This window comes from Zingiber officinale, chromosome 1A (genome assembly GCF_018446385.1).
Source record: "Zingiber officinale cultivar Zhangliang chromosome 1A, Zo_v1.1, whole genome shotgun sequence".
NCBI classification, from domain to species: domain Eukaryota; kingdom Viridiplantae; phylum Streptophyta; class Magnoliopsida; order Zingiberales; family Zingiberaceae; genus Zingiber; species Zingiber officinale.
In genome coordinates, this window is record NC_055987.1 from 13,177,463 (window position 1) to 13,204,761 (window position 27,299).

At 37.7% G+C, this 27,299-nt stretch overlaps 3 protein-coding genes across 7 annotated transcripts; 1 reads left to right on the plus strand and 2 right to left on the minus strand.

The window, feature by feature from the left end:
- Window positions 1–6,082: 6,082 nt before the first annotated feature.
- LOC122019298 (probable GTP diphosphokinase CRSH1, chloroplastic) lies at window positions 6,083–13,033 on the plus strand. 2 transcript variants are annotated; one of them, XM_042576789.1, is made up of 5 exons: window positions 6,083–6,579; window positions 6,967–7,899; window positions 8,749–9,033; window positions 9,978–10,159; window positions 12,815–13,033. In XM_042576789.1, exons 1-4 carry the CDS (start codon window positions 6,157–6,159, stop codon window positions 10,113–10,115), a joined length of 1,779 nt encoding a protein of 592 aa, XP_042432723.1. In that variant the 5' UTR covers window positions 6,083–6,156; the 3' UTR covers window positions 10,116–10,159; window positions 12,815–13,033. The 2 variants fall into 2 exon arrangements, with proteins under 2 accessions (XP_042432723.1, XP_042432717.1); XM_042576783.1 differs by lacking the exon at window positions 12,815–13,033 and adding an exon at window positions 11,255–11,759.
- Window positions 11,193–14,429, minus strand: LOC122019315. 4 transcript variants are annotated; one of them, XM_042576809.1, is made up of 10 exons: window positions 13,991–14,429; window positions 13,758–13,828; window positions 13,518–13,657; window positions 13,120–13,319; window positions 12,772–13,050; window positions 12,622–12,680; window positions 12,484–12,532; window positions 12,067–12,217; window positions 11,693–11,821; window positions 11,193–11,603 (listed from the first exon to the last, which is right to left on the minus strand). In XM_042576809.1, exons 3-10 carry the CDS (start codon window positions 13,599–13,601, stop codon window positions 11,193–11,195), a joined length of 1,362 nt encoding a protein of 453 aa, XP_042432743.1. In that variant the 5' UTR covers window positions 13,602–13,657; window positions 13,758–13,828; window positions 13,991–14,429. The 4 variants fall into 4 exon arrangements, with proteins under 4 accessions (XP_042432743.1, XP_042432731.1, XP_042432738.1 ...); XM_042576797.1 differs by having other exon boundaries at window positions 13,758–13,886; window positions 13,991–14,243; XM_042576804.1 differs by having other exon boundaries at window positions 13,758–13,875; window positions 13,991–14,122.
- A 721-nt stretch (window positions 14,430–15,150) lies between these two features.
- LOC122019344 (U4/U6 small nuclear ribonucleoprotein PRP4-like protein) lies at window positions 15,151–20,192 on the minus strand. Its single transcript, XM_042576823.1, has 5 exons — window positions 19,323–20,192; window positions 17,192–17,648; window positions 16,862–17,059; window positions 16,705–16,786; window positions 15,151–15,730 (listed from the first exon to the last, which is right to left on the minus strand). The coding sequence occupies exons 1-5, from the start codon at window positions 20,108–20,110 to the stop codon at window positions 15,636–15,638; spliced, it is 1,620 nt and encodes a 539-aa protein (XP_042432757.1). The 5' UTR covers window positions 20,111–20,192; the 3' UTR covers window positions 15,151–15,635.
- Between the last annotated feature and the right edge of the window lie 7,107 nt (window positions 20,193–27,299).

Below are 27,299 nucleotides of genomic sequence, written 5' to 3' on the forward strand. Positions count from 1 at the left end.
GAATTCTTATTGGTTTTTACACTTGTGTTGTGCTTTAATAGTTCACACAAGTGAACAAAGCCATCCACACTTACCCTAAGAATGCTACGACATGCCTCATTAGATGTCATAAGTGTAGGACCGTTGCGGCCGGCTAGAAGGGGGGGTTGAATAGCTTGAAAAAAAAACAACAAAGACCCTTCTCGAACTTTCAACAGAACACTTGCATAAAGTAAATTATCAGTAAATAAAAAGAAGAAAGAAGAGGCTCACAACTTGACTTGGTTACAACCAAGGAGGTTGTTAATCCAAGGAATGAACGTGCACTCAAATATCTCCTTCAGACGGAGAAACCTCTTACAGCAGTGAAAGCATAAAAGACAGAAGCTAAACTAGAAAAGAAGCTCACAAGTGTTTGGAATGTAAATTTCTGAGTTAATTCAAAGCTTCTGGACCAAGGCTATATTTATAGCCTTGGTCGGGGCACCTGGAAGGGTTCCGGACACCCTGGGGGGGGATAAATTTTATCCCCCAACGTTTAGATCGAGTCAAAGCTCGATCCGGTCAAAAACTGACTCCCGGGAGCCCGGAAGGGTTTCGGGCGCCCCGGACAGTTCCGAGCGCCTCGGATGCTGAGTCAACTCTGGTTGACTTTCGTCCGGGTCCTCTGCTCCGGATCCGCTTGATTGGGTGATCTCTGGTATCCAGAATAGGGCTCACCCGAACTCAAGTTCCGGTCTTCTCGAGCGGGCTTCCCTCTGGCTTCTCGTCCCTCGGAATCGCTGCGTGTTTCCTTCTCGTCCGCCGGCGTACTCATCCGCAGTCTTCGTCCCTTGGACGCACCTCGTGCCGTCCTTTTCGCTAGCTGCGTCTCTTGCTCCCTGAGCAATCTTCCGCTCTGGCTTTCGTCCCTCGGAACCACCGCACGCTTCCTTCTCGTCCACCGGTGTACTCTTCCGCAGCACCTCGTCCCTCGGACTGCCGTCCTTCACGCTAGCTGCGTCTTCCACTCGACTACCTGTGCTCCTAAGTTCCTGCACACTTAGACACAAGGTTAGAAATATACATGACATAACTTAAATAGTTGATCACACCAAAACAATCTTGGGGTTCCAACAATCTCCCCCTTTTTGGTGTGATCAACCCAAGTTAAGCTAGGGTTAAAATAGATATTAAATAAAATTAAGTAAATTAACTTAATTTGTAATTTAAGTACAAAAATAAAATAAGTTAATATTTTGGTCTACCTCCCCCTAGACTTATACTAATCCTTCTCCCCCTTTGATCACAAAAAAAAATGGGGTTCCAAGAAAAAAAATCTAAGGGTTGAAGACTTAGAAAATTTTTTTTTCTAAGTTAACAAAAAAAGAATATTTTTGAGAAAAAAGTTTTAAGTCTTTACAAAAATTATTTTTAAAAAAATCCTAACTTAAGGTTTTATGAGTAAGAATTTTAGGTAAAAGTATTTTTCTAAGCATAAAAATATTTTGAAAAAAATGTTTGAAAAAACTTTGAAAGCATTAAGTAATTCTAATTTTAATGCTTTGACAGAAAGTTAATTAAACATTTATTTTAATATTTTGGCTTCCAGGTCGAGGCGAGGCATTATGCCTTCTTAGTTATTGGAACAACAACCACTTCATTAGACAAAACCTCATAGAGAAATTTATTGTTTAATTTTCTCACTAAAAAGCGCTAATTTTAATTTTAAAATTTAGACTAAGCAAAATTTCGGAACCCAATAAAGGTTCCAGCCTACTGGATTGGTTAAAAATTTCTTAGGGACATATTTTCTAGAGATATTCTAATTTATCCCGGGTGATATCTATAATACCAATTTAAATTTTTAAATTTTCTAGAATTAGATGAGCATGCATTGTTTTTCAAATTATCTACTTGAATTTTCAGATCTTTATTTTCTAATTTCAATTTCTCATTTTCTAATTTTGATTTATCTAATTCTTCTAACGGGCAAGATCTAGCTAAAATTATTTTTAAATTTTTTATTTCTTTTTCTAATTTACAGCAGTCTTTGGTTAATAACTTAACAAACTTAAAAAGTTTGTCAAGAGGAAGAGAACGTACCTGACTTACCTTGTCGAGTTCGTTGTCCGTGTCTCCCCCTGAATTGCAGCTTTCTTCTTCGACGAAGCTCCCCCTTCATCGGTGCTCTCGATGCTCATCTCGGAAGAGCTTGAATCGCAGTCGTCGTCTTGATGACTTGCCATCAGTGCGAGTCCGGAGAATGCCTCGACTTCCGATTCGGATGACGTATCGCCCCACGTCGCCTTTAGGTCCTTTCGCTTTTGGATAGGCTTCTTACCTTTCTGCTTGTCTTTGTTCTTTAACTTGGGGCAATTGTCCTTGACGTGCCCTTCTTCGTTGCAGTGGTAACAGCGGATTGTCCTTTTCTTCTTCCCCTACGGATGGTTAGTAGATTTGGATTTACAAAGTTTCTTAAATCTTCTTACCATCATTACCATTTCCTCGTCGTCGAGAGAAGATTCCGACTTGGGTTCGTCTCTCGAGGCTTTGAGGGCGACGTTGTTCTTGGGCTCTTTCATACCTGCACATCTTGATTCGTGCACTTCAAAAGTCGAGAAAAATTCTTCTAATGAATTTTTTTCTAAATCTTTTGAAATGTAAAAGACATCTACTAGTGATGCCCATTTCGAATTTCTTGGAAACGAATTTAACACGTACTTGAGCGAATCTCGGTTACTTACCTTTTCTCCGAGATTCGTGAGTCCAGTGATTATTTCTTTTATTCTGGAGTGCAGATGTGCGAATGTCTCGTCTTCCCCAAGTCGCAGGCTGGTGAGCTGATTGCGAAGCAGATCTCGTCTAGCGAGCTTGGCTTCGCACGTACCTTCGTGCAGCTCGAGGAACTTCTCCCAAAGTTCCTTTGCCGAGTCGTAGCGCCCGATCCTGTTGACTTCTTGAGGTGGAAGAACGCTTAGCAAATGGTATTCTGCTTTGCCGTTCGCCACGAATTCAGCCTGCTCCTTTTTTGTCCATTGACATTTTTCCTTACCTTCTGGAGCTACATAGCCAGATTCCATTGTTAAGGTTAATTCAAAGTCTGTAGTAAAAAAAATACCTGCATCAGATTCTTCCAGGAGGCGAAATCCCCTTTGTATTATTTCGGCGGGTGGATGCTTGGTCCGACCATCTCGTTGCTTCATTCGGTGGTTAGTCCTCCTGAAACGCCTCGACTCTGATACCACTTGTAGGACCGTTGCGGCCGGCTAGAAGAGGGGTTGAATAGCCTGAAAAAAAAACAACAAAGACCCTTCTCGAACTTTCAACAGAACACTTGCATAAAGTAAATTAGCAGTAAATAAAAAGCAGAAAGAAGAGGCTTACAACTTGACTTGGTTACAACCAAGGATGTTGTTAATCTAAGGAATGAACGTGCACTAAAATATCTCCTTCAGGCGGAGAAATCTCTTGCAGCAGTGAAAGCATAAAAGACAGAAGCTAAACTAGAAAAGAAGCGCACAAGTGTTTGGAATGTAAATTTCTGAGTTAATTCAAAGCTTCTAGACCAAGGCTATATTTATAGCCTTAGTCGGGGCGCCTGGAAGGGTTTCGGACGCCCTTAGGGGGGGGGGATAAATTTTATCCCCTAACGTTCAGATTGAGTTAAAGCTCGATCCGGTCAAAAACTGACTCCCGGGCGCCCGGAAGGGTTCCGGGCGCCCCGGGCTTGTTCGGGCGCCCCGGACTGGTCCGGGTGCCCCAGGCTGGTCCGTGCGCCCTGGACAGTTCCGGGCGCCCCTGATGCTGAGTCAGCTCTGGTTGACTTTCGTCCGGGTCCTCTGCTCCGGATCCGCTTGATGGGGTGATCTATGGTATCCGGAATAGGGCTCACCCGAACCCAAGTTCCGGTCTTCTCGAGCGGGCTTCGCTCCGACTTCTCATCCCTCGGAATCGCTGCGTGTTTCCTTCTCGTGCGCTGGCGCACTCATCCGCAGTCTTCGCCCCTCGGACGCACCTCGTGCCATCCTTCTCGCTAGCTGCGTCTCTTGCTCCCCGAGCAATCTTCGCTCCGGCTTTCGTCCCTCGGAACCACCGCACGCTTCCTTCTCGTCCACCGGTGTACTCTTCCGCAACACCTCGTCCCTCGGACTGCCGTCCTTCACGCTAGCTGCGTCTTCCACTCGACTACCTGTGCTCCTAAGTTCCTGCACACTTAGACACAAGGTTAAAAACACACAGGACCTAACTTAACTTGTTGATCACACCAAAACAACCTTGGGGTTCCAACAATAAGGTCGTGGAACAAAATATGTCGTGCATCATCTTTTTGCTCATTATTCTCCATTAGACCTTTATCTACATACTTATGCATATCCTTCAACATCATCCCAAGAATAACTACATAATATCTATTTATGAAAACTTCGTCATCTGAACTCTCATCCAGGCTATTATTATTCTCCTCAACAATCATTAACATTTGGATAATTTCCTTCACCTTTATCCCACTTCATCTTATCCAATCTGTTGAAAGATAAATAATAAAAATAGACTATTATAATAAATAAAATAATGTTGCTATCAAAAACTAATATTTCATTTAATCAGAGTTATATTTCATCTAAAAGATAGAAATCAGTAAAATGAAGATAGAAATTAGTGAGAGAAAGAAATTAAAATGAAGATAGAAATTAAAATGAAGATCGAAAAAAAGAATTATATTTCATCTAATCAGAGTTATAGAAATAAGGATAATTATATTTCATCTAATTAGTTATACTTCATCTAATCAAAGTTGTATAATCAGTATTTTTTCACTGTTGAAAATTAAAATGAAGATAAAAATCAATAAGATCCAAACTTATTGTAATCACAGAGAAGGAAAGCTCAACATGAAGCAGTTGGTAAACAATCATAGAAGAAGAGCAGTAACTTACAATAGTTGTGAATCAATCGTGAAAGCAACAATGTTGGAACAACTATAGCAGTCTTGGAAGAGAAAAAATTGGTGGAGGAGTCGACGGGTGAGAAGGAAGAAGAAGAGTCCACATGTGAGAAAAAGAAGAAACCTGTGGTTTAGCAGAGACGTCGTTGGGTGTGAAGGTAGAAATCACCGATTTAGCAGAGGTGTTGTTGGGTGCGGAGATAGAAATCACCGATTTGACCGAAGAATTTATGTGATTTCATTTATTAATTTTCCTTCCTTTGTCTTTCCGTCCGACTTGGATGAGATAAATTTTCCTCGAAAATATATCGATCGAAGGAATATAATTTCCACCGGCTTTAAATTTTTTTCAAGTAGATAATAAAAGAATTTTTACAACGAAAACTTTTCTGTTTACTTACCTCTGAGTAAACATAGGCTTAAAGTTTTTTTTTAAAGCTTTTTAGGTGAAATTTGTTGTTAAATAAATATAATGCCCTAAACGCTAAACCACATCAGCACTTACTTATTGCCAATGATTTTAAATTATAAGCTGTTTTCATTAATAAATTTGAGTTTTTAAACATCATTATTAAAGGATTACATCAAACGAAAATCGTATTTATTTTAATGTGAAATTTTGTGATAAAATGATAAATGATGAATACTCTATATAATAAAAGTGGAATTCGTCCCAACAATCTCGCATGATCGGCCCCACCAGATGAGATCCTCTGTCTCGAAAATGTCGTGTCTTCGTGTCCCAGCGTCGATCGGATGATTATGACATTTTCATGATGTACACGGGGATCCTTGAGATGATCGACGTTGGAATACGGGGACACGATATTTTCGAGACAGAGGATCTCATCTCCAACCCCACGATGGTCAGGAATTCTCCCAAAATTGAACTCTTATCTTATCATAATCAACTCAATCTTACCCGGAGCAATGATGAATGCTCTATTGGTGACAAAAGACGAATACGTTTGCTCCTAGCGCCCCCGCCAACCCATTCCAGGGCTAACACGAAGGAAGTAAATCACGGACGATTATTAATCTTTAGAATAATGACTAATAAATAAAAGAAATAATTATCTTAATTTTTATCGAGATTCGAACCAGAGACCCCATCGCTCTATTGCCCTTTAGCCAAATGACCTCCCACCACACAAATTCTACTCCGATAAATTAACCCCGACTCTCGGCCACCGCCCGCAAGAAAGGACACCGGCATTCTCTATCCAAATGCGACTTTCTATCGCTCGATCATGTCGGTCGTCTCCTCCCCGCTCCGCCACCACTGTTACTACCACCCACGCCGTCCTCTGTTCCAAAAGTATGCCCTGGACCATCGGCTCCTCATCCTCCCCTTCCCTTCCTCTCCCCTCCGCGACCTCGCTGTGCGGATCTCGTTCTCCTCATCTATCTCTTCTTCTGACGGCCCTTCTTCTCCGAGCAATCCTCCTATGGTCGAGCAGCCTGGTGGAAAGATGGTGGTGGAGCTGGTGGGTGCCTTCAACGACTTGACCGGTAGGATGGGCGGAGCTCTCTCCACCACTTCATCTTCTTGGTTGCTCTTCAAGGCCCTAAAGTTGTCCATTCCCTTGCTCCAGTCTCTTCCAATAGCGTCTGATGGTCGCCCGCCGTTGTCCCGCGCTCTTTCTGTTGCTTGCCTCCTCGCTGATCTTCAGGTGCGTCAGTGATGAAATACTCAATTGGAGATGTTAAAAGAATAGAAAGATACTAAAGAGGGTAAATTTAACGAACGATTTATAAAGAGAGTCAAATAATCTGTTGTTTTCGAAAATTAAAAGATGCTTCTGGTATCGTTAGCAGTTATCATGGAATTCTGTGTTGATCACGTCGCTAAACTTTACCTATCTACGTTACCAATCAGTGCCTAGTGAGGCATTTCTTCTCATCGAATTTGGCATACAATTTGGTTAAAAGCTTAAATTAGTGAAAAAAATTTGCTGTTTGTCATTGCAATGCTATGTTTTTTTTTTAAAAAAAAAATTTGGAAACCTGTTATTTATTCTGGTGTTCTAAATCAACTAATAACTGTTGTTGGACTGCAGATGGACGCAGAAGTTATTTCTGCTGGCATGCTTAGAGAAGCTTTAGAGGCAGGTGCTATTACACTATATGAAGTGAAAAGTCAAATAAGCACCAGCATTTCCCATCTTTTGCATGAGACCATGCGCTTAAGCCGTATTCCTTCTAAATTTGAGATTTCAGATGATGAAAGTGCCAATGCTTTGAGGAGATACTGTTTATCCTTCTATGACATCCGGGCAGTGGTTCTAGAGCTTGTTGGCAAACTTGATATGATGAGGCATCTTGATCATCTTCCAAGATATCTCCAGCAGATAAAGTCTTTGGAGGTTTTGAAGATTTATGCTCCTCTTGCCCATGCAGTGGGAATCGGTGCATTGTCCACTGAGCTTGAGGATCTCTCCTTCCGATATTTGTTTCCCTACTCTTACCTATACTTGGATACTTGGCTGAGAAGTTACGAGACAGATGTTGGGCCCTTGTTAGATGCATACAAGGAACAGCTACTTGAAGTACTTGAAGTTGATACTGAGTTACAATTGATGGTCAATGGCATCTCAGTTAATGGTAGATACAAAAGCCGTTTCAGCACCATGAAGAAACTATTGAGAGACGGACGCAGACTGGAAGAAGTGAATGATCTTTTGGGTTTGCGGGTAATCTTGAATCCTCGACCAGGGGATGACATGCTTGAGAGGGGTGAAGGAGCTTGTTACAGGACACATGAAATAATCCAATCTCTGTGGAAAGAAGTACCCAGCAGGACCAAGAATTATATAGCTAGGCCCAAGAAGAATGGATACAGAAGCTTACATGTGGCTGTTGATGTTAGTGAAAAAGGAAGGGTCCGACCGCTGCTAGAGATACAGATTCGGACAAAACAGATGGATTCTTTGGCTTCTGGAGGAGCTGCTTCTCATTCATTATACAAAGCAGGTGTTACAGATCCCGATGAGGTGAGATAGTAAAGCCAACTAGTAATTCCTGAGAGTTAACAATTGATGAAAAATTGAATGAAAAGCATGTCTTCTACAATTGTTAGATTAACTTGTGTATTTCCTAGACAGCTGTGACAATAATTTTCTAGACAAGATACAACAATAACAGAGCTGTAGAAAGTTGTCAGATCCAATTGTCTTCTTGTTTCTCATTTAAAGCCATGATGTTTGTTGACCTGTTCTGGTGTGCTTTTTGTATACTTTGTCAACTAAACTCACCAGATTCACCTCTAGACATGAAAGCCCTTTTTAGTTAATTAGCGACTTTGAGGTGTCATGATGTTAGATAATATGGAACATGTAGTTGAGACATAGGATTGTTTCCAAATAATTATAAGCATGGAGTTGCAATCCAACATTTTTGGCTGCCATCTTTTTTCTCCTTTTTTGCAAGTGAACAACAACCTTATTTAATCTTTAGCTAGGGATTTGAGGACAGTGTAATGTACCATCATCATCTTTCTAGCCACACATGGTGCACAATCACTCCGAAATATAAATGGCCTTCATATTAGTTATATGAATATAGTTACCCAAAGCTTCCTAGTTAACCCAGAATATATATGGATTCAATTTTTTATTTTTTTTTGAAAAATGCCACTTAATGTGTTTCTCAGTGTTGCTACGAGAATTATCTGGTTCCATGTCTCTGCATTTTAGCATAATCAGAATCATCACCGAATCACACTATTATCCTATTCTCTTTGGTGTAGATTATCCATTCTCATTTCCCCCCCAAATTCTTTATCTTTTTATCAATATAATTTGGACACCTTATCCTGTGTTGATGATTCTAATTATGTCCAGGCAAAACGGCTAAAGGCAATTATGATGACTGCAGCTGAACTTGCAGCTCTTCGTCTCAAAGATCTACCATCCACAAATCATAAAGGACTTGAGATTGACCACAGAAACCGAATCTTTCACCTTCTTGATAAAAATGGTGACGGTAGAATCAGCATTGAGGAGCTTACGGAAGTGATGGAAGAACTTGGAGCAGGAAGTAAAGATGCTCAGGAACTCATGCAACTTCTTGATTCAAATTGTGATGGTTCCCTGAGCTCTGAAGAATTCAATTTGTTTCAAAGACAGGTGAGCTTTTCCAAATATAGGTTACATACACTTTTGGGCAATTGGTTTTCTCTAACACTCATTGCTCATGGGCCAGGCTGAGTTCTTGCTAAATTAGGGCCTAAGTTAAGTACCTTTTTCCAACCCAAACTCAGAATTATTCAAACATTCTGAGAGAGAATACGATCCTACTACTTTTTGGTTGGATTGACTATCAAAGTTGGTTCCAACTAAATCCCCTCAAACAATATCTCAATGTGGCAGTTCAAATCAATTAAATTAAGAAATATCAGATAAGAAAACAAATGCAACTACATTGAGTCTTATCAGATCTGATTGGGTTGGTGAAATTTAGGTCTGAATATCTAAATTTTGGGTTGTTTAGATTGGAGGAAAGAATTGGATCCCCGCCCAAGACAAAAAAAAGTTCAATGTTCTCCTTTTTTCATGTGTTTTCAAGCTTTTGGATTTCAGAACTTGCCAACAAAAGATTTGGAACAAACAAAAGTCCATTTGAAACTGAGAGGCAGTGCCAATGGCTTGAAGTGCAAATAATATCAATGATGATATGGAAAATTTTAGCATTCAATCCATGGTGCAACTTCAATGTTGTCCTATTATATTTGATGTAATCTATGAGACACTCATAATTTGCTTCAGACTGAGTTTGCTTGTGGAAAGATAGGAGGGGAGGGGGAGAGTGAGGAAAATGCTTACAAATATCACTTTTCCTCTCCCTCCTTTTTTTCCCAGCCAAGGAAACCCAACAAAAAAATCATATTTCTGTAGTGCATTTAGAGATATTGTAATTATGCACCAAATAGATAATACCCTTGTATAATTTTATAAATAATTTCATCTAATCCTCATTCCTCAAATATACTTTATCCTAAAAATTAATTTTATATGGTGTGTTACGAAATTAATATCTTAATGAACTTATGAACCACCTGCAATTAACATAGGTTGAATTTATGAGGAATATGGAGGAAAAAGACGATCAGTACAGAGCCATTTTGGGAAAGAAGCTTCAAATGAGTGACAGTACTGGCTTAATGCAAGTGTACCGCAAGGAACTGGGGAGCAAGTTAGCACTGAGCTGAAGCTAATTTGAATTTAACTAAGTGATCAAACTCCCCATATGAATGTAAGTAATTTGACAATTGTTGTTCTACAAGTTCATAGAAATAGTTGAATATTTCAGACTTTTTTGCATCCTCTGATATAAGAATGTACTGTTGTTTTTTCCCCCCTGAAATGTACCCAGTTAGTGAAATGTTTTGTATAATTTGGAAAAAATAACTTTCATTCTAACCAATGCGTTCATTGAGAACACTTATACCTACAAATTAGTATCAAGTTGTAATATACGTAGGCTTCCAATTCACTTTCAACACTTGGAAGACAAAAATCGTCTTCAAAGATACTCTGGATACGAGTGTTCCTGTTGGAATTGCAATAACTGAAGTCTTCCAAGTCAGGTTGGCTAGCTAGCATTCTAGCTACCATACTATATCATTGCCATTTGTCTAGATTGGGAAAGAAGATTTCTTATTTGGATGTGCAAATTCTGTCGTAAACATATTGCTTAAGCCATTGCTCTAAAAACATTAAATATTCGTATAAGTTCTTTTACCAGTTGAAAACATTAAGGGGTGAAAAAAATAGCCTGAAGAAACAGAAATAATATAAAGAAAGGGGTAAATGATTGTAGGTACTCATGTTCGATCACCATTCTCGTCTGTCTTTTTTTTTAAAAAAATTTAATGATGGTGCAATTCACTTGCAGAATAATTATGCTGGGATAGATCACAAGAAAGCCTTATTTGCCTTGTCTTGTTACACAAAATGCAGAGACATGGTACAACAAAAGGCCCTAAGTTTCTGAACTGAAATATATATATATATATATAACCCAAACATTCTTTTATTCTCTCTCAAAGATTGTAAAGCTTTTATTACCACTTGCCAAAAGCGAAGTTTTAGGTAAATCATATCAAAAGAGAAAAAAAACAAGTAAAGTCAAAAAAGCATCTAGATAAGAGGATCTCCATGTTGCCTAGCCTATTGCTACAAGGGCATCAAAGTTTTGAAACCTTTTCATCAGTATGGGCTTCTATTCTAATTTGTTATATGCTTTTTTAGTTCGAATATCTATGTGATGAACTTGAAATGGAATTCTATGGATCTGAACCTCCATTTTTACTACAAGTTACTTGTGGACCAATATGACTCTCTGCAGAGATTGGCTGAGGTCTTACAGAGACAGCAGAAGAGTGTGATCCATCATGATAGTGAGCTTCAGAAATCAAAAGCAATGCAAGAGCAACCATGATGGCTGATAGAACCGCCATAGTGGTTGATGTCAAGTGAGCATTATCCTTCAATGGTTTGCAATTCTCAACAAGAATCTTGGAGAATGCATCCCTAACCAACTGACAATTTGCGAGTCTTTCCATGCGGGGAAATCCATCGAGTATATTCTGCATTGAGCTTGCGTAGACCTGCACTCTTGTGTACGCGATGGATGATAAAAAGTTACCATGGCTGCAAGTTCCACTATCATCTGAGCATCTATGTTCCTTCAAGACCTTTGCAACAGTAAAAATCATGTAGCTTTGATCAGTAATGAGCCACATTTTAAGAACACTTGGGGATTACTCTAGAGAAAAAAAATTACCTGAGGAACATCTCCTATTTTGATTGTGTTGGAAGAACAATTTCCTGGCTGGTAAGAATACTCCGGTGGTCCAGAAAAAGGGTTACAGACTAGAGACAGTGATTTCACTGCTGATATGTTTGCACTTACCTGCACATTTTGCAAGTGTAGTTATTAAGGATTCGATAAATCATATTTGCCATAGTTACTAATTGCCGATTAATTGTTATCCAATTTGCATTGTTTCGATACCCAAATGTTTTAGTTGCTTAATTTAATTTGCCTTACATTAAAGACTCCTGCGAAGAAGGAACATTCACAAAAGACAGCCTTTGGAACCATTTTACTAGTGCTGAAAGCAATTATGAAGGTAACAACATGTTAATCATTCATACCTGGTCAATTGTATCGTGGATTCTTTGCCGGATATCATGTAGAAAAATATTAGCTGAGAGTTGCTCACTGCATTGTAGGATTGAGCTTAAGGTGCTATTTTGAGGATTTTGTTGATACTCCTCAAAAGCTGCACAGGTATCACCAGAGAACCTGTAAATTTTGCGAATTAACTTGGTGGTAAGTGTGAAAACGGAAAAATATTCATCGAAGCAACATTTCATACTCGAATAGGAAGAAGTATAACCCAAAGAATATCCACAAAATAAATGCAAGTAGCCAGCAAATGATGATAACCATGTCAAGGTAGAAAGTTAGATACATTGTATTTATATTAAAAACAAGAATTGGATGAATTAGGAGCTTTGTTTGATCTAACTCTTAACAGAGTTGACAACTAGGTATCTTTACGTACTTACAGGTAAAATGTCTGGTGAAGTCTTAGTCTTAGTCTTAGAGATCTCAAGACTGCAACAAGGAAAGAACAAAAAACTTACATACTAAATTAATGTGGTGAAGCTGTAATAGCAGATTGTTAATGCACAAATTTGCTTTACCAAGCACTGTAAGAATAACTACAAGATTCAGCACAATGATGAAGATAGTCACCATTCTCCTGCAACAATGCACCATTTCAGATCAGATAACAGTTTGGTTCACATTGTAAACATTTCAATTTCTTCTTTGTGTAGTGTTTCAGTTCTTACAATATGTTGATTGCCCTGTTAACCATCCCCATGCTCTTCTCAGCTTTTCGCGGCATGTTCACAGCTTCATCATTAAGATTTTGCAATGTGGAATTCAGATAGCTGGATCCTCCAAGACTGCCATATTGCGGCGTAACACTTTCCATGTCATCGACAGCTTTGATCACATCAAATATGGTTTGTGAAGCCTCTTCTGATGTTTCTACAATGATGTTCTTGATTGATTGCACCCTCGAATGAAATTTAGAGCATCCATCAAGTACTATTCCAGATGCTACTCTGCATATTAACATTTTTCAGTATTTTTACTTTTAGGCAAACTTTCTTGTATCATAACAACAGGCTTACATGGCTAGGCATGTATATAGGATCCCAAGTAATGTTACCCAGACAAGATGTCTCTCAGAGCGAGGAAGTATCTTTTGTTTCCTTTCCTTTTTGAGCAAACAAGTCCTCCGTGCCACCGCGAGAATGCAAGCATACACAAAGCCACTGAGAAGCCATATTGTGCCAATTATGTACCCATATCTCCCTGTATAAATTGTAGACTGCAAAAGGAAAATGATCATATTTCTTACTATATGTTCAAGTTTATAAAGTGACTTGTATGATCATATTACTGACTAATTGTCCAAAATATTCCCTGTTTGTTGAATGCTAAAGCTAAATCATTAAAGATTTTCGATTTGAAAGCCATATTTAGTGCATGAACGTGATTATTAATACTTAGGGGACAGAGAGTTTACACTCCAGTAATGCTTGCTTGTGATGTTATAGCCACCCTTATACTTTTTGAAGCTATCCAAAGGATCAATTCTTAGTGTCCTCATCGACAATCCTTTTTCAACTTCCGTATAGTTACCGTCTTCTTCGACGAAAGCTCTTTCTTTTGAGAATTGATGAGAGAAAAGGTCGATTAATGACCAGTGATATAAAATCTGAAAAGATTCAAATTCAAATGAAAACTAAAAGATTGTTTAGCTCACCTGCTTCAATGACAGAAAACCCATCTGCTTCCTTCGTGCCGATAGAAATGGCCGTAGCTGCTGCTCCACATCTTAAGATTGAAGCCAAGGAAAACACAAGCATTGCAAACTGGCACATCTTTAGAAATACTGAATACTTTAAATGAGATAAACAGTTACGAAAAAGATTATATAAAAAAAAATCTTGATGTACAAACCAACAGATAAAACAACAATACAACATGGCTCAGCACCTTTGAATCTGTCTCCCTGCAGAATTCTCATCTCCAAGAGCTCTCCTGAAGCTCGAATGCCCAAGAGCTGAGACCTTGTGCCGGTCTTTATGGAGCAGCAAGAGTCCTGCCTTTCTTGTGGACTGGGGCAATGCATCAACTCATCGTAGCTCACACGATCGAACGAACCTTATGAACTAAGAAACTCGCAAAAAGTCCAAACTAGTGAAAAGGAGGAGATTGGAGTGACTGCAAAGTTTTTCCCATTTCTTTTTCTATGTATAATAGATGTTATTCTTTGCTTCTCTGCAGTGTGTGAATTCTGATGCAAAAAGAAGACCCTTTTCTTTCGGCTAGGCGTCCCTTCTTGACCACTTCACTAGTAATGAGCTTCTTTTTTTTATTTACAACCGGAAAAAGAATCCGGTACGTGTTTCACGTATAATCAATAGCTTTGTCATACAAGTTGCAGATTTGATGGAAAAATACCAGGTCACTTTGGAGAAGAAGACTTTGAGCAGATTGGAGGAAAGATAGTGTTGAAGTCAAAAAGTGTATGACTTTTAACTTTTGGGGTCAACCTTTCTCACTACGATGACTTGTACCTGAACACTATGTTAATTTATTTTAGTATTGTGTTTGTTTGAAGACAGATAATTAAGAAAGAAAAGGAGAGAAGATGAAACAAAATCTTTATTTTTCTCTTATTTACTTGAAAGAACATAAAAAAGTGGGGAAAAAAAACTTTTGTTTTATTTCTGTGCGATATCTCTGCTTTAAAGGAGCAAAACTTGACGGATGTAAAGTTTATTAAGATTAAAAGTTAGATTATCAAAGGTAAAGATTATATGTCGGCATGTATAAGAACAAGAAAACGCGAAGCTTTTACAAAAGAGCATTTTGACCTTCATTGGAACCCGTTGATTACTTTAGAGTTTAGAGAGAATATTAATAGGAACCTTATCATCTCTACTATCAAAATGCTTATGATATCTTAATATATATTCCCTACTACTAATTTGGTAAAATATTTTGTAGAAGAGATCCTATCAGATTGCTTTATAGGTTATTTATGCAAATCAAGCAGAAATTATATGTTCAATTTTAGGTAGATGTATTCATGTCTTGTTGGTGCATCATATCCAAACTTACAAAATTTTTACGTTAATTATTCTGGACTATGAACTCAGAACTATCACATAGATTACAAGTTGATTGCCACAAGGCAAAAAAGTGATGATGACATACATGATGAGCTATATCAAATGAGTGGATAAATCTAAAGCTGAGCTTCCTGAACTACAACAACAGCAACAGTTTGGCCAGAAAATCTAAAAGACAGTTTAAGAGCTTTTCACAGCTGAATAAGCTCACATAAACTTGTGCCTTGGGTTCTTACACTTGGGGTTCCGTCGTATTACCATAAGAGTTTAAAGACCAAAGTGGTAAGTTTTACCTAAAGTTGATAGCTTCAATAACACGAGGAACAGCAGTCAAAAGTGGTAAGTTTTACATAAACTTGTGCCTTGGGTTCTTACACTTGGGGTTCCGTCGTATTACCATCAGAGTTTAAAGACCAAAGTGGTAAGTTTTACCTAAAGTTGATAGCTTCAATAACACGAGGAACAGCAGTCAAAACTGATCAGATGACAATCAGATACAAAATTCAATCCATGTCCATATCATTCTTCTTTTCGTTGCTTCTGCTGGACCAAATTTTGATAGTGCGATCATGCGATACAGTTGCTATCTGTTGCCCATCTGAGTAACAAGAAAAATCAACGATTGTTATATAATATGACAAAAAAGTAGGCATGGAAAAACAAAGTTGTCGATTTGGAAAAGTGATATTTATGATATATCAGCAAGAGTAACAAAAAAAGAAGAAACTGATGAACTACTATGCCCATATAGATGGGCAGAGAGATCTCTATTTATACTAAGGGCACCTGAGTAATCTGGCAGAACTAAAATTTATTGACGGGTGCATGCATCTAAACTTTGTATACTCCTTGGACTCAAATTTGTCAATTTCATGTTTGAAGACAAACATCCGAGTAATCTTGTCAACTGATGGAGGTACTTTATGGCAATGTTTCATGTAACAAAACGTAATGACTTGTATCATGCTGCTGTATTTGCAAAGAAGGCATAAATATATAGATTCTGTAGTAAGCAATTGATAAATATTATTGACAGTAATCACCTAGGATGATGTAGAGTAACATAATGGATGGTTAACAATTTAACTTATGCAAAGATGCACAGCAGAGCAAAACAGACTGAGTTACAATAAAAAAAAAATTGGCATCAGCAAAATACTACACTAACACTCTTTATAGTTGGCACCTAGCACCTATACTAGCAAACTAAGACTAGGATGCATTTAAAATAAATAAAAAAACTTTCACTGCAGTAGAGGTACCTGGAACTGAGTTACAAAAAACAAAATTCTCTACACATCAAAGGTGAAAGTATAGCAACAAGTGAAACTAAGCCATGCGAATGATTTGATTATATGCTGCATTTTTGAAGATCAGATAGAACCAGTTATACATACACTAGGCTAATTGTTTGTTGTAAATATAAGAATTATATAGGCAAAAAATTATTTCTAGACTTCATCTACAGTTATGTCAATTTATAATGCAACAATATGCCTACATAAGAATTGGTTTAAGTAGTACATTCAATATACTAAACATCAAACCTTGTCATAAGACATTGTCACTTACCACTGGTGATATCCAAACTCGTAACCTTGGCTTCATGACCAGATAAAGTTTTAATAGGCTTGAAATCTTGAGCTGACCAAACCTAATACCAAACAAGAATTTCAAATTAGACATGCAAAGAAGTGAAACAGAGTTTGCACACATTATTTATGCATACCATTGCTTTGGTATCATATGAAGCAGTAGCCAGAAAGTACCCATCCTGTTGTTCGAATTTTACTTGTGAAATAAGATGCGAATGAGCTGGTATAGTATATACACACTTTCTTTTTCTCAGGTCCCATATGCGGCAAGTGTTATCCTCACTACCAGTGGCTAAGCGATAACCATTTGGAGAAAAGCTAAGTCCAAGGACCTACAAAAATAAACCAACATATTAGACAATTCTGAAGTTTTCAAAACTACAAATGAAGATGTCATGAATCTAAACCCAGTATTGAACCATTAAAGATGAGAGGCGAACCAAAAGAAACATATTTTTACTTACCGACTTAACATGGCCTTCAAATGCAAGAATGCTTCTCCCAGTACGAAGATCCCATACACGAGCAAGTGCATCAAGGCCACAAGATGCTGCTAAAGATCCATCAGGATGGAAACAAACCCCATACACACTTCGACTATGACCCTCTTGAAGTAGTAATTCTGTCCCAGTATTGACATCCCAGAGTCTCCATGTCTTGTCAAAACTAGCAGTACCAATGTACTTACCCGATGGATGGAATGCAACACGTCCAAGACGATCTAGGTGTCCATTAAATGACTTTAAAAGAGACCCATCACTCTTCCATAGTTTTGCAGTCTTATCAGCGGATGCAGTTGCTACCAGATTATCTTCCGTGGGAGAGAATGTCACGTCAGTTAAACGCTCAGTGTGACCCTTTAAAGTTGAAACCTTTGTTACTTGAGGCATACTCCATATTTTGGCAACTCCACTAAATGAGCTGAGCAAAGGGAAATGAAGCAGTAAGTAAAACTCACAATCAATAGCCAATCTAGGTAAACATTAATGCTGAAATTTGAGACACATGGTATGCTTGCCAGCATAGTTTGCAAAATCGCGATCCGGATCATAGAATCGTACGATTCTACGATCCAAAAACCTAAAATCGATCCAGGATCGTGCAAAATCGCTTTTTGCAATAGGATCGCAACAGGATCAGTAGGATCGAAACAGAATCGGTAAGATCGGAGCAGGATCGGTGGAAGCTTTGAAAGGTCATAACTTTTGACTCGGATTGAACTACGAGACCTATAATATATCAAATCAAAGCTCGTTCGGAGATCTTTAATAAATTTCAAAGTTTATCCTTAACCGCCCTATTTCAAACTCAAAAAATATCATTTAAATCCTTTTCGGATGTCTAGAAGATTTTATTTTATTATTATTATTTTTTTTCATCTTATTACGGTTTTAAATTATTTAAATATATGTTTAATTATTTTTGAGTTAGTTTTTTATCAATAATATTCTATAATTTATTTTCCCCAAAATAATGAGTTTTTGGATGTCTATTGTCTAGTATTGTGTGGCATCAACCAGTCTTTAAAAGATTATTTCTGGCGTTCATATTTGAATCAAAGGATTCAATAGCTTTTGTTATATACGTTAGGTGCTTTGTTAGCCTTTAAATTGAATTATCTTATAAACCAAAGAAATATTTTTGACATTAAATGTGTTATTATTATTGTGTTAATAGAAATTTTATATTCTTTCATTTTATGATATGAAAATATAAATATTATTACTATGCGAGAATGATAGTTAAATTACAAGTTAATTTAAATTTGTACATGTAGTAATGTAATTTGAGGTATTGAGTATAAATGATTGCATATATATACAAAATTAGTTATTTATTTATATGTAAATAAATTTTTTAAGTATTTTTTCTAATTATTAATCATGTATGATAAGATTTTAAAGGTTTTTGGTAGGATCGTACGATTCTACGATTTGATCCTGACTGATCCGATCCTGACCATAAATCGATTCTACGTAGGATCGCGATTCTACAAACTATGCTTGCCAGCCAAGACCTATATGACAAACATATAATCAATCTACAAACTCGATGAATGTTTGTGGAAATGCTGCTACAACGGCCAATATCATTTAATAACAAACGCTTGTGATAGTCAATCATGGGCTACTTGATAGGAAGAACTTCAGTTCAGGCTGAATTGTAAAGTTGAGAATTCTGGCTTAAGTTGGCCGGACAGAAGGAAGGAAGACCTAACTACCTTAGTGTGTTAGCATACGATGAAGAAACTGACAGAATGAAACAAGATAACAGCGGAAATTGTTGGAGCCAACCTTTTCCTGACTGTTAGGTAGGGCTCCACAGGAAGATCTATAGTCCATCCATTCTCATTTCCCCAGAAAGGATGAATGAAATAAAGGTAATCTCCTTTCAGCTACTCAACACAGGGAAAGGAGTAAATATAATTACTAGTTGAATCATCACAAAAATGGATTGCAAACACAACGGATTGCCTTCTGACTTTTGAACTAATACGTCCGGCAGAGAAACCCAATGCAATCAATTTCTTTTCTTTTCCAAGATATGTATTTTCTAAAGATAAATCCCTAAACCAGCTAAGTAAGAAGGTTGTACCTTGTGGCGAGCATCGTGCAATCATGAGAGAAGGAACACCCAGAGAGTGGACGGTCATCCCCGATCTCACTACATTCAAGGATGAAGCCACCTGCTTGATCCACTGCATACTCAGCCTCAACCTCTTCGTCCTCGTCAGGGTCGTCCCTCCTCCTCCTCGCCCTCGCGATTCTTGCCTTCGCCCTGGCGACTGAGAACTTGGCAATATCTACCCTGGCTTCAAGAAGCTCATTCGGTCCCTCCGTGTAAAAGGGGTACTGCTGTGGACCCTCGTCCTCAGCAGGGGCACCGGCAGCCGCTGCCGCAGCCTGCTCATCTTCGTGGACCTTCAGGAGGCGATCGAGTTGACCCTCCAAGTCGAGCCGGACCATGATGGAACGGAGTCGATCCCGGCGCTCCATTTCGCGCTCACCGAAGAGAGTGATGGGCTCCCCGAGTCGGCGGAGACGGGCGCGGACAGCGGCGTCATTGGTGGGGACGGCCATGGCATAAGCGCGGCGTTTCATGAGGAGCTCCTGGACGAGCTTTTCCTGCCGCTCCCTGGCGAGGCGGCTCTCCTCAGAGACCTCGTAGTCGTCGGCCGAGGGCCGGGAGAGCGAGCCCTCACGGTCGGAGTCGGATCCGACAGATGGGGCCCGGGTGGCGCGAGGGACAGGGATGGGCGCGATGGCAGGCGGCGGGGGTAGGGCGGCGATGGCGACGACGGTTGGGACGTGCAGCGGGGCGACATGGTCCGGCGGTAGGGAAGGAAGGGTTGGGGTTAGGGTTCGGGACGAATCCTCTTCCATGGCTGCTCCTTGTCTGGCTAATTAATTAAGCTAAGCGAACCGACTCAGCGGTGGCGAGCGAGGAAGCGCACCCCAATCGCCTCGAGACGACGCTATAAATAGGCACGGAACGAACGCTTACTGTAGGGAGGGAGGAGCCCCATCTCACCCGTTAGATCAAAACGGAACTAATTCTGTCCTTTATTAACAGCCAGGATCAGATTTATCTGGATCGGAAGGCTGTAAATAGCATCTTAATAAAGTATACCTTCTTATTCAAATATTTATAAAAATTTCTGCTAATAATATTGTCAATAAAATATGGAACTAACAAAAACTTTAAATTTTTAATTGATTAACATAAAAAATTTTAAATAAATCATAACTAAATCTCGAATTCTTGATTTTGAGAACACGAATCCTCTGATCCATATAATACGGATCAAAAGATGGATCACTCTCTCTTATTGATGAAGAATGATGACTCTTATTTATTTTACACATGAAACCATCACTCTCTACCAGTAGTAGAGAATGATTTATTCTTTGATCCACATTTTATGGTCCAGAAGATTCTAAGCTACGATCTTGATTAATTAATGGAGAATGGTCTATCCTCTAATCCACATTTTATGATCTAGAGGATCAATCTTGATTAATTAATAAGAAATTTTTTTAGTAATGCGCACAATTAAATCTCGAACACAACTTTAAATAACTAATTAATTAATAAAAAAAATCTCGAACCCTACATTCCTGAATAATAAATGTATGAAAATTATTAATAAATTTTGAAATTATTTTTTATATAAATGTGATAATTTTTTCCTAGTTTAAATTGAACGAATCAAATTATATATTATTAATAACAAAATGTATTTTATATGATTGTTGATCTAAAACACAAATTAATTTACAAAACAAGATCTAGTGAATAATTAATTAATTAACTAACGAAATTAATGTTAGGTCTTGAAGGAGCTCATGCTTATAGTCACTTTACGACTATCGACACTGTCAGAGATTATCGTCAGGAGGATGTAAATTGATATTAGATATCATCGAGACTAGTATTCAACACTATCTCCATAAAATGATATTGCTCCGCTACATGTGCTTACGGATAATAACAATTCATTTCCCAAGGAGACTAGTATTCAACACTATTTCCGTAAAATGATATTGCTCCGCTATATGTGCTTACGGATAGCAGCAATTCGTTTCCCAAGATATAACGACGTTATCTCGAAATAGCAGCACTTCAAATTTTGAGACCGACGAACTTTCTCTCGAGTAAATTGATTTGCTTTTCTTTTATACTATTTTTTTGTGTATTTTTTTATAGAAAAGAAGAGGTGAGGTACCTTTTGGTGAGGATTCATCTGAGCCGTTTAATTTAAAAGGTTGTATCTTTTCAGCTAACCCTTGATCTGAGCCTTCAGATCGTCTTTTAATCTCAGCCGTCGATTAACTCATTCAATCTGACACTTCAGATCAGGTCTTGTGCACGTACGTGTGCACCTGCTCGCCCATGGGAAGAAAGCACCTGTGCTTTTTGTGTTAACTCCATTAACACGATAGTACTTATAAGGAAGCAATCACTCTTGAAATTTTCAGATGTGGGACTACTCCCCCATCTACTTTCTTAACGCAATTTTGGGCTTAACTTTAAATAATTAAGTTCTCATTCGCCCGTAATCAGTTTTAAGGAAATTAATAGTCTAGATTCATCTACGCGAAATGTAAATTTCGATTTAGAAGTCAAATCTGACTTTCAACGATTGATGGCACCTCGATTTTTTCTTACAAAATCGTATTGGCCGTTTTAAGATCCAATATCCAACAATCTCTCACATGAATGGAAATTAATGGATGTATGCATGCTGACACTTTACAAGAGTCCAATCGATAAGTCAATGCATCAAGAGAGGTAACTTGTGGCTTTAAGCTTTCCGTAGTGGAATGCTATCAAACATACTAGGCTGCACAGTGAACGTGATGTCTTGAATTGCTCAGCTGTTTGTGTATACTCAGACAATAACACTCACACAGAGACTTATCTCACTTACTTTTGATTCTCATGGTTGGTTCCGTTTTGGCATGGACACCATCTTGGATTCATAAGTGTTTCATCGAAGCAGTCTGTCTTCACACTCACAAAGGTGACACTTCTATCAAGAGTTTCATACCATACTCCACCTTATAAAGGTATAGAAGTCATTAAAAGCATACGCTTAACCTCACTAGATATGGTAGGATAGCACAAGTTCATCCTAAGATTGGGATAGAGATAATATATCTCATGTGTTGTAACACAACTTCTGTAACTTCGTTGTCCCATTGAATCAAGATCTTGAGATCTCCAGTCAATAAAGTTGGGTTACCGCTACAGTCGTTTTAGTTGTAGATTTTTAATCTCATTCATCTCGTTGAGTAGTATACTTGATCTCGACTTAGCTCTTTCGTAAGAGGGTCTGCTACATTATCTTTTGACTTGACATAGTTGATTGCAATCACTCCGTTCGAGATCAACTGACTAATGGTATTGTGTTTACGACGTATATGTCGTGACTTATCATTATACATATTACTCTGTGTACTTCCAATTGCCGATTGACTATCACAGTGTATAAGTATGACGAGCACAGGTTTCATCCAACTCAGAATATCTTCCAAAAAAATTCCTCAGTCATTCAGCTTCTTCTGTTGCTTTGTCTATTATTATAAACTCGGATTCCATAGTTGACCGCAATGCATGTCTGTTTTGTGGATTTCCAAGATACCGCTCCTCCATTGATTGTGAATACATACCTACTAGTGGATTTAGAATCTTTTGTATCTGATATACAATTAGCATCACAATATCCTTCTAAGACAGCGGGATACGCTCCGTAATGTAATCTGTAATTCATAGTATATTTCAAATAGCTAAGAACTCGTATCAGTGCTTTCCAATAGATGTCGTTTGGATTACTCGTAAAACGACTCAGCTTGTTTATCACACAACCAATATCTGAACGTGTGTAGTTTGCGAGATACATCAAGCTGCCTATTAACCGAGAATATTCCAATTGCGATATGAGCTTACCATGATTTTTCGCTAAGTGTTGACTTAGATCCAAAGATGTTTTTACTGTAGAGAAATCGTACGCATTAAACCTTTTCAACACTGACTCTACATAATGGAATTGTGTCAAAACTATCTCATCGGATGCCCTGAGAATTTTAATTCCCAATATAATATTTGATATACCCATATCTTTCATATCAAAATTCTTGGTTAACATTTTCTTTATACTCATGTTTACCTTATGATTACTGCCCATTTAAGCATGTCGTCTACATATAGATAAACGATTACATGACCTTCAGTTGTGTGTTTGACATAAATACATTTGTCACATTCATTTATTTTGAATTCGTTTGACAACATTATTTTGTCAAATTTTTCGTGTCATTGTTTAGCCGCTTGTTTAAGTCCGTACAATGACTTAACAAGTCGACACACCTTTTTCTCTTTTTCTGGAGTTATAAACCTCTTGGGTTGCTCCATATAGATTTCTTCTTCGAACTCACCATTTAAGAACACAGTCTTAACATCCATTTGGTGTATTTCAAGGTCTGCGATGACTATTAGCACTCGTATGGACATAATCCTTGTCACTAGTGAGTAGGTATTGAAGTAATTAAGATCTTCCTTTTGCTTGTATCCTTTGGCTACAAGTCTGATCTTATACTTGTCAATCGATCCATCAACTTTATACTTGCGTTTTAGTATCCACTTATAACTTAATGGTTTAGTACCAAAAGGAAGGTCCACTAATTTTCAAGTATGGTTATTCATGATGGACTTGATTTTATTATTGACATATTCTTTCTACAATGGGATGTCGGGACTAGATAGAGCTTCACTTAATGTTCTTGAGTCCATTTCTGACATAAAAGTCATAAAGTTAGACCCGAACGATTTCTCAACTCTAGCACGTTTGCTCCGATGTGACTCTTCGCTTTGATTGTCAATAGTCCTTTTATGACAACTAAGTTCAGAAATATCATTTTCGTTAGAACTTCCGTTGTTATCATTTTGAATGTTTCTCTTCTTATTCGGAAATATGTTTTCAAAGAATATCGCATTCCAAGATTCTATGGTTGTTCCCACATGAATATCAAGAATGTCTGATTACGATATGCACTACTATTATAGGCATATATTACAAATATCGCATCGAATGTTTTAGGTCCGATCTTTACTTGCTTTGGCTGGGTACTTCAACCTTTGTTAAGTACTCCCACATTTTCAGGTATTTGTACGATGGTTCGCGACCCTTCCATAGTTCATATGATGCTTTATCGTTTTTCTTGTGAGGGATTTTGTTGAGAATATGATTTACCGATAATATAGTTTCCCCCCACAAGTTCTGGGGTAAGCCTAAATTTATTAACAATGCATTCATCATTTCCTTTAGTGTCCAATTTTTACGTTTAGCAACACCATTCGATTAAGGCGAGTAAGGTGCCGTTTTTTGATGGATAATGTCAGATTCTGAACAAAACTCATCAAACGGTGCACAATATTCTCTACCTCTATCGTTACGAATTATTTTAATTTGTTTATCAAGTTGATTCTCAATTTTTTGTTTTATAAGTTCTGAAAGCTTCTAAAGCTTCGTCGTTACTTCTTAAAAAAAAGACATAACAGAACCTCGTGCAGTCATCGATAAAAGTAATAAAATTTTTTTTACCTCCTCTAGTTTGTACGAATTTTAAGTCACATATATCACTATGTATTAACTCTAGAGGAGTCATTGACCTTTCCACTGAATAAAAAGATAGTCTCGTCATTTTTGCTTCCACGCACGCTTCACATTTGTGTGTTTTCGTCCACATTGACATTTGGTAATAAATTTAACTTGTTATTGACATGCCTAAGTCAATCATGTCATAAATTAAAACACTCAACAACGTAGCTAGAAGCTTTTATTCAAGTGTTGATCCAAAAACTAGGTTTTTCTTTATGTTGGAAACATGGAGCACATCAATAAGCGTTAGCTCTTTCCCATACGTCATTTTGATTCACAACATTTTTCTGAGCATGTATGGGCAACAGGCTCCCACTCGCCCATGGGAAGAGAGCACCTGTGCTTTTTGTGTTAACTTCATTAACACAGTAGTACTTATAAGAAAGCAATCACTCTTGGAATTTTTAAATGTGGGACTATTCCCCATCTACTTCCTTAACGCTATTTTGAACTTAACTTTAAACAATTAATTTTTTATTTATCCATAATCGATTTTGAACAAATTAATAATCTAGATTCATTTACGCGAAACATAAATTTTGATTTAGAAATCAATTCTAACTTTCATCGATTGATGGTACCTCAATTTTTTCTTGTAAAATCGTATTAGTCATTTTAAGACCCAATATTCAACAATTAATTAATTACTTATTTAACTATAATTGGGCATCGTCTTGCTTGAGTATGTTCTCGAAGTTATCGTTGGATTTGTCGATGGGATGACTGTGCACTCCCTCGTTCGTCGTCACCACTAAGCAAGTGCAGAGGCCCATCTCCATGACCTAGGAAATTCTGTGAATTATAAATTTATGTCAATAATCACTGATTGGAACTATCTATGAAATACTAGGGTTCTAGCTGATGCCAAGTTCAAAAGCCATTTGGTCTGGAATGAGAATGATCACATGGAAATGAGATTGAAGACGACTGTTGCAAGCCAGTGCATGAAAGGACAGAAGAACATTTGAGGAAAAATATGTGTACAACTCATAGATCACTTTCAGCAAAGCTTCCATGTGCAACGTGCCAGGCTCACAAACAACGAAGAACTTTGTTCCCGCGATTCATTTTATAATAAATCAGTTAGATGCATATGTTCTCCAGCAAATGAGGAAATGTCATATTGATGCATCATGGTGTCAAAAGCAAACAAGAGTTTAAAATAGTCTACTACTGACACATAAAACTCTTCCTTGCAGAGACTTCATGTTAATCAACTCGAGTATCCCATCACTTCTCAAGTTAGAGACTATGTTTCAGATATCAAGTTTCAGTAAAACTACCTTCCAATAAAAGAGAAATTTAGTTACCTTTGTTATCCCGTGTAGACCTAACTTAACTGATACCATGGGAGGTGCATTCATAATATTTCAGATGTTTTAATTTAGGTCTGTGACAAGCTTGCTGAACCTACTACCCTTTTATTTAAAACACTATTGGGTTGCTGCAACAATAATTCAAGAAAATAGTGGAATGAAAAAATAAGGTCAATGAACTTGCACAAGATCTTTATGTAATCTCCATCATGCTATACTCTCCTAGCACCCATTGCATAGATTGCCACTGATCTACAACGTATATGGACAACTTATGCTGTGTGGTGAATCATAATCCACTAACCCCAAACTCCCTTCCATTACATTCTTCAAGTCTTCGGAGTTTTCAACATATTCAAATCAAATCACTGTATGTTGCATCTGAATAGTTCTCATTTTTCACTATTGCTTCTTGTAATTGAACTTAACATGTTGGTGTCAACTTCTTGACCAAGAATTTGACAATTTTACTATATGCACATATACCACAATTTCCAACACATTCCATAATATTGTGGACATTGTACTCTGTAATAGTGTCTAAATAAAGTAATCTGGAGCCAAAAGTCAGTTGTTCATGTATGAGAAATTGAAAAAGCTATCACTGCAAATATGAAGAGGTTAAGAGTTAAGGTACATCTATTCTTACCACAACACTGCCTATCAATTTCCAACACATTCCATAATATTGTGGACATTGTACTCTGTAATAGTGTCTAAATAAAGTAATCTGGAGCCAAAAGTCAGTTGTTCATGTATGAGAAATTGAAAAAGCTATCACTGCAAATATGAAGAGGTTAAGAGTTAAGATACATCTATTCTTACCACAACAGTGCCTATAATGCTCAAATCAATGACAATTTAGCTGTGACTCAAAGCACAATGGGATAATATAATGATTATCCACGAGTTATATTTGGTCTATATGGCATTTATCTGCCACTCTGCTCTATGTAAAAAATATGTAGCTAGTCAGATAGATACAAATACTTTAAGTAAACGTTAATTAGGTTGCAAAGAGTTTTCTTGGATCTTGCTCCGTCCCTCCTGACTTGAACTTATCCAATTCAAATTATCCTACTATAGGATCCATAC